This window comes from Tachysurus fulvidraco, chromosome 9, assembly GCF_022655615.1.
Source record: "Tachysurus fulvidraco isolate hzauxx_2018 chromosome 9, HZAU_PFXX_2.0, whole genome shotgun sequence".
NCBI lineage: Eukaryota > Metazoa > Chordata > Actinopteri > Siluriformes > Bagridae > Tachysurus > Tachysurus fulvidraco.
In genome coordinates this window covers 25,393,249-25,400,936 of record NC_062526.1, presented here as the reverse complement: position 1 = coordinate 25,400,936, position 7,688 = coordinate 25,393,249, and the positions used below count along the sequence as shown (strand labels likewise).

Below are 7,688 nucleotides of genomic sequence, written 5' to 3'. Positions count from 1 at the left end.
ATGGGGTAATAGTTCGGAAGCAATTAGGATGAGATTACGGTCCTGGTTATGGATGAGAGACACTTATGTGATATTGTGTTTGAGAATAGCGTTTGCGTATCGTGAAATGACGAGCAGCGGCAGGTGAAAGTTTTCTCCCAGCGTGACCACTAGGCAACTGGCGGCCAGTATGTTTGACAGACACACAAAAGGGTCCATAGCTGGTTTCAGAAGAGGCAGGGCCGGGGAGGAGGGTGCGGAGGACTCTTTGTCTGGCAAAATCGCATAATCAGCCATTTTGTTGTGTGGCGGAGGTTAGGGCAGGAGAACGTCCTCTGCAGGAATGTCACACTCGGTGCCCGCTCCGCACTTACAATGCGTTCTTAGCTTAAATAGATTATTGATGAATGCAGAACGCATGGTGGAAAAAGTGCAGATCGGACCGAAACACCCAGACGACTGGCCAAGCAGTTTTTTTCAGCTTTTCCTCCCACGCAAAGTGAGAACACCGATAACCGACACATCTCATCTCCCCTCGTGTCATTGCATCACTACATCATCACAACATTCACATGAAAAAAACTTCTGTTTGTGTGTGTGTTTTTTTTTTTTAATCAAATCATGGACCATAGCCTATAAATTCTGCTTAAGTGGTCAGCTGGTGCGACTTTTTTTTTTTTTTTCCTCTTGTCCTTCTACTTCTTCTTTTTTTTTTTCCAGTCGTGTCATATCACTATAAACTTTCACAGAGATTACCCATCCATAAATGCAGCTTCTATTGCTAAGTAATTAGGGAGAGAGGAAAAAAACAACCCTCTAGCGTTTAATTTCATTGTTGCGTGTTACGCTGCAAACCTGTAACTTTTATTTGTGCTTCCCTGTGATAAACTTGTCATCAGCTTTCATGTTGAAATGTAGTTTTTTGTGGTTCGTCATGATCCATTCATTCACAGCGCTGAATGAAGTAATGCTGCGAAAGAAAAGAGCAGCTTGTCCCTCTTTCATTCTCTCTGGCCTTTGTGCTCATAAAGCAAGACCAGATGGTGAGAGAAAAAGGGAGAGAGAGTGTATGTGAGAGAGAGAGTGTGTGTGTGTGTGTGTGTGTGTGTGTGAGAGAGAGAGAGAGAGAGAGAGAGAGAGAGAGAGTATGAGGGTGGGTAAGACAAAGATGCGCTTTTCCAACTAAACCCCCCTCCACCCCTTTCTCTTTTTCTCTCATTTCTTTTTTTTTCTGTCCCTCAATTATGTGAAGTACTCCACTCGTGGTCGGTCTGAATTCGCATTATCTTTGAATGTGTGCACACTTTATAAGACTTGTTTATGTTTTTGTGATTAGCTGTATTTACATGACAAACGCGTCATTTTACAGTCGTATCGCCGCTTCAAAGGGGCGTCTTTAGATGCTCTTCGCTAGCCCTCGAACCTCCTGGCCAAATCGTTGCCTACAGAAATGAAATGGGGTGGTAAATTTGCTGTCATGATGCCATAACAGGAGCTCAGGCTGCAAAATGAGTTGGGGTGTGTGTGTGTGTGTGTGTGTGTGTGTGTGTGTGTGTGTGTGTATTTCTGCTTTATTTCAACAAAAGTGACGACAACACACAAACCGAAGCTAAAACAGAAAAAAAAAAAGATTGGGGTTCTCAGGCTTTTTTGTCGTCCCCTGAGGCCTTCTCAAAAGTGCTTACCGCTGTATTTGTAGGTGACATGCAAACAATCTCTCACTCTTTTACATCTGAAGGAGGAGGTTGGCCGAGGCTTAGGGCTTAGGGAAAGACGTTGCTCGCTTTGCCTACGTAATGGCTTTCTCATGTAAAACTGGCTTTTCTGCGGTGGTATATTGGCCGTGACGGCGCAGCACCTTGAGTAATGATGATGACAATGGCAAGCAAATCCTGCCTGCTCTCTCTGCTCGGGGCTCGGCTGCTTTTCCTTAACCCACTCATTTGCACATCCAGGAAGGGCTTTCCCCCAATCACCTGAAGAAGGCCAAGCTCATGTTCTTCTACACCAGGTACCCCAGCTCCAACATGCTCAAGATGTTCTTCTCGGACGTTAAGGTGAGTGCACTGCCGTCAACCTTGACCTTTAACATTTGAATGGTTACATCTTGCTAAAATATGATATGGGGGAGGGGGTGGGGGTGACATGGTGTTGGCTTACCTCACTTGTCCAGGTGAGTTCACTTACAAACGTTGGGCAGCCCACTGGTGGTGTTAGGGAAATGTTAAATGCCACAGCTGTTGCTATTGGTCAAGGCCAGCGGAGATTAGATCTGAAGGGACAAAAAGCATACCGGCACGAGCTGGGGCAGCTGCAAGGCAGGTAGATGAGTGGGCGGTTGGGTATTTGGCCAGTAAGACGGATAGGATAAGCAAGTATGTATTTGATCGAATCCCAAGATCCTCTCAAGCAAGTCGATTAAAGCTTCACAGGACACAGGGTGTGTGTTCCGTGTATGCTAAAACCCTGTGATATATTCAGGCCATCTTATTCAAATGAACCAACAAACTTCCTCTTTTTTTTTTTTTTACACCTTGCCCACGGGGAACTAGTACAGAGGCAACAAACAACACCTAATCTTATGGCCTAACCTCCAATTATATCAGCGATGCCAAGATTTGCCTTTGTAAATAATTTTTTTTCAACGATCCAACCATGCAACAGTCTCATTTATCACAAGGTGTCTTTGCAGTCAGGCTTCGTTTCGATTCTCGTTACACGGAACTGAGAACTTTTCCGACGCTAAAAATGAATTATTTTCTTTAATCTCTGATTAGCGTAACAGGGTCGGTCGTTCGAAGGGAGTTCGTCAGAAATAAAGGAAACGATAGGAAAAATGTGCAGGCTTGCTTTTCATCATCTCGTGATCGTCGGGAAATCGAACACTTCACTCGCGGCACGTTCCAAATGTCTCACAGGGGCGATCGTTTCCTGCGTCGTGTGTTTTACCTGAACACGATCGCCCCTGTGAAATATTTGGATCGTTCCACAAGTGTTCGGTGCGAGAATCTAATGCCTGAGATATTAACATATTTACACACAAAGATTTTAGGACTTTTACAATCTTTACCTGTATCTTTAATAAAAAAAAGTCTTTAACCCCTCGATCGTAGACTCGATCAGTTTGCTAGGTTTTTCCCTTAAGTCTTAAACAAGCGTTCGCTTCCCTATAAAAAAAGCTCTTATCAGTCTTTCACCTCTGTGCTGCCGGCCATTTCAGCATAAACAAACCATTTCCCTATTTCCCACAAACTCTTAGCATGCAGGCGTTCAGCGAGCTCCGCCATATCAAAGCTCACATCTTAAAGGGAAAGCCGATTCACACATATACGTCCATAGAGATATACAAATGAACTCAAACATTTCCACACATTATTTTTTTTATAATACTTCTTCTTCCAGACAGTATTTACCTGATGTCGCCTGCATTCGGTCTGTCGTTCATGAATAATCTCGTTTCCCTGCCTGTGAATTTGAAGTGTTGTAAAATCCTCAGCGCGCTCCTATACAACACAACGAATACATTTCTTCAAATTAAATCATCAAATTATGACATAAGGTAGGATAATGGCCCTCTGAGTGCATCCGAACCCCACAGACCCGTTTTCCATAATCCTCGCTAGCATTAAGGTTCTGCTTAATTGAACTAGATTAACATAACACCGAAACAAGGTCAAATTGTTGGCAGCGTTCGGCTCTGCGCGGCTTTGTTCACGACCGCATCGTGGAACAATAGACGGCACGGATTTTATCTTTTTTTTTTTTCCTCTCAAACACCGATTCCCCCCCAACCGGTAATTCCATTCTCATGGGGATCCGCCACTGTCCTTATAATAGTTATTCATTAGTCATTCATTATATTTCCATATCTCATGAATATCAATGCAGAGCATGTTGCGTGTAAAAGACGACCCTCTGTCTTAATAGGCTCTGATTATCTGGAGGATAAGAACGGTGGGAACACGACGTTCTCGTAGCTGGCGTTCTGTTTACCGTCACCGATCCGAGGTCGGTAACGACATGACACTGACAGCAAACGGACATTCTGGAACAGCCTACTAATTGAAGTGGTTAGAGACCTGTTGACTTTTGACCCACATTGATAGAGTTAGTTGGAATTAGTCACACATCAGGAGGTAAACGAGAGTCAGCTTTTTGCGAGAGATCACTCGGCTTTTGTGCACTAACGAGACGCATTAACCAATATTAAAGTTATTAACCTTCATTAAGACTCAAATAGTGAAGGGGGGGAGGTGATGATTTGGTTACAAGATTACAAGAAAAACACAAAACGTAGTGAACTGTCTTCCGTCCTAATGGCATGATGAAGATGATGATGATGATGATGATGATGATGATGACTGCTTAATTTAATTTAGTTTTTAGTTTTTTATTTAATAATTTACTTTCTGTCTTGAATTTATTTGAACTTTCAAAGCACGATTCACTTTTTATTAAATAAATATGAAGTCTTAAAAACAAATAAATATATAAATAATAAGAATAACAATAACAATAATAATAATATAATAATAACATTTATTTTTGGAGAAGATATATTAAAATGAAAACAGGTGATGGGAAACATGCGGAGTTAGTCAAAAAAACATTTCTTGTTACAATTTCCTTTTAAGAAAACAACACAACAGTCATTTAATTAGAAACAATTTTTTTAAAGGAATTAAAATTAAACAATTAAATTAAAAAGAAATTAAAACTGTATAAAATTGTAAAGCTTTCATCCAGAAAAGATCTTGTGGTCTTCCTGCTTATCAGGGAACTCCAAAGAACGTGCTGAAAGTTCCACATCATTTAGGGAAAATTGATTTTATAGTCATATGGCAGGGTGCCAAAACTTTTACATCTCTAAAAAAATGTACAGTATCATTTCTTTTACACAGTGGTTTTGTGACGACTCGGTGGAGAGGGATGTTTTTTTTTCCCCTCTTTAATCCTTTAGCAGGAAGTGTGTGTGTGTGTGTGTGTGTGGGGGGGGGGGGGGGGTTTAAAGCTGGTGCATGATATTACAGATATTGAGGTAAAAGAAAAGTACACAGATGACTTCAGAGTGCCGGACTGTACAGTAATAACAATGCCTCCGCTCTCTCAACACACACACACATTTTCTCCGTCTTTCTCTCTCACACTCTTTCACTCTCCGGTGGTGTGACAGGAAAGGTCTTTGTTGTGAGTGATGAGGTCATTGTCAGTGATTTAGAGCTCATCATAAAGACACACACACACACACACACACACACACACACACACACACACACACACACACACACACACACACACCCGTCTGTCAAACCACATGCTCAGGTCGAAAGGGCTAGGCTAGTTCGGACAGACCTCCTCACGATGGTCACTCACTTGTCTTTTTTTCTGAGACACTTTTTTTTTTCTTGTCCTCCTGTTTTTCAGTCTGTGAAGCAGACAATATGTATATAAACATGTTGAAACAATAACGAACGAATCTCTGAAAGAGATACAGAGAGAGAGAGAGAGAGAGAGAGAGAGAGAGAGAGAGAGAGAGAGAGAGAGAGAGATAGGACTCATAGTTCAAGTCATAGGATTCATAGAGATTTTAGTTCACACATGGCTAATCTATTTAGCAATACTGAGAGAAAGCTAATCATTCATGCTAAAACTTTGAGCTAGTTTTTAAATGCTAACTTTTCACTTCAGAATTTCTGTGGTTAGTTTTTGTCTCTCTCTCTCTCTCTCTCTCTCTCTCTCTCTCTCTGTCACTCTCTCTCATTCATTCTCCTCTCGTCTCACTCTTCGACATACTCTGCATTCTCTCTCATTCCCCTTCTCTCTCTATTCCATCATTGCTCTCTTTTTTCTTTTCTTCTGTTCATTCTGTTCCTCGTCATCAATCCTCTCCATCCCTCGTCCTCCTCCAGTCTAATCTCTCCCTGCTCTCGCTCTCGCTCTCGGTCTCCCTCTGCGTCATCTCTCTCAAGTCGACTCTGCACTCGTCGCTCTCTCTCTCTCAGGTCTCTCTCGCGCCTCTCTCGGATCTCCTCTCCCCTCGTGGGGTCTCTCTCGCACCTCTCTCCTGGCTCGTCGGTCCTCTCTCTCATCTCTCTCGCTCTCGCTCATTCTCACTCTCTCTCTCCTCTCTCTCTCTCTCGCTCTCTCATCCCTCCCTCTCTCTCTCTCTCTCTCTCTCAGTCTCTCTCACACTCTCTCTCTCCTAGTCTCTCTCTCTTTCTCTCGCTTCTCTCTCACAGCTCTCGTCTCTCCTCCCTCTCGTCTCCGATCGTTCTCCTCTCTTCTCTCCGTCTCTCTCCCTACGTCTCTTTACTCGTCCTCTCTCTCTCTCTCTCCCTCGCGATCGAGCGTCTCGTCTCCGTCGTCGTCTCTCCTTCTGCGGCTCTCTCTCTCAGTCTCCCTGCTCGTCATGCTCTCTCCTCTCTCTCCTCGTTTTCTCTCTCATTTCTCTCTCTCCCTCTCTCTCTCTCTCTAAGGTCGTCATTCTCTCGTCTTTCTCCTTCCCTCCGCTCTCTTCGATATTCTGCTCGATCTCTCTCTCTCTCTCCTGGTGTCTCTCCGATCACGTCTCAGCTCCGTTCATCCTCAGGTTTCCGTACTCTGGTCCTCTCTCTCCTCTCCTGGTCTCCTCCTGCCCGGCTGCTCGCTCTCTCGATCACCTCCTCATTCGATCTCATCTCTCTCTCTCTCGTTTCTTCTCTCTCGTCCTCGTTCCCCTCGGCTCTCTGCCGATCTCAAGTCCCCTCTCGGCCTCTTCCTCACTCCTTCTCTCTTCCTCTCTCTCTCTCTCTCTCTCTCTCTCTCTCTCTCTCTCTCTCTCTCTCTCTCTCTGTATGTTTTCGAGCCTGACTCTTGTGTCAGTACTTTTTGAATGCTAGCAAACAGCGTCTGCATTTCTTTTGTCTGCTCAATTGTGCCTTTGGTTCCCCCCCATTTTTTTTTGTCACTCTGTATCTCCTCTCGGTCCATCGTCCAGCCCTTGGTCACTAGCGTGCTCTGTCCTCTCTTTCTTTCCGTCTATGTTCCGTTCCTCTCTTACATCTGAACAATAGTACTGTCTAATCTCCATGTAAAAGCTGCTTCCCCTCCCCAGAGGGCTGCTTGCCCATCGTTTTGTCATCTTTTTTTTCTGAAAGACGGGAGATGAAGGAGAAAATGGGGGAGTATGAGGAGGAGAAAGGGGGCCTTTTTTTAAAGGGAGGGGCTAATTAAAGGGGTACGAGGGGCCCGTTTAGCTCTTATCATCTGTTGTTTGTGAGAAGAGTTTTCTTTTTGCTTCTTTTTTCTCTGGTCTCAAACTCTATCTCTCTTTTTTTAAACCTACCACCTCCCCACCCCTTCCTCCTCCTCTGTGGGTTCATTGCCCTGATGAACTGTAACCCACTGCTCTCTTAAACGGTTTAAGGTTGTATTGAATTTGGCAGAGATCATGCCCGCGGGGGGAACGGTAGATGAAGGCAGGCCGTTGATTGGTGAATGGGTTTAAGCTGATGTTTGAACTCCCCGTGGGTCCGATATGCTCTTTTTTATGTTGACTTTATCAGTTTTCTGCTCAATTATCCATCCGGGGCTCTTGCAGCTGAGGGCTGCCCATAACCACCCCCTTCCAGATTGCCTCCTTGAATCGTGCAGAGAAAGAGAGAGAGGCTTTTCTTTTATTCATGTAAATGATGTTAATGATATTTCTCTGCGTTGACACACGATCAGTG

General features: G+C 43.9%; 1 protein-coding gene across 1 annotated transcript in view; it reads left to right on the top strand.

The window, feature by feature from the left end:
- The first annotated feature begins 1,555 nt into the window (after positions 1-1,555).
- Positions 1,556-7,688, top strand: part of LOC113654812 (prospero homeobox protein 1-like) — a 20,633-nt gene continuing 14,500 nt past the window's right edge. The window contains exon 1 of the mRNA XM_047819008.1: positions 1,556-2,036. Within this exon, the coding sequence (XP_047674964.1) occupies positions 1,974-2,036 (63 nt within the window). The 5' untranslated portion in view covers positions 1,556-1,973. The remainder of the gene's footprint in view (positions 2,037-7,688) is intronic.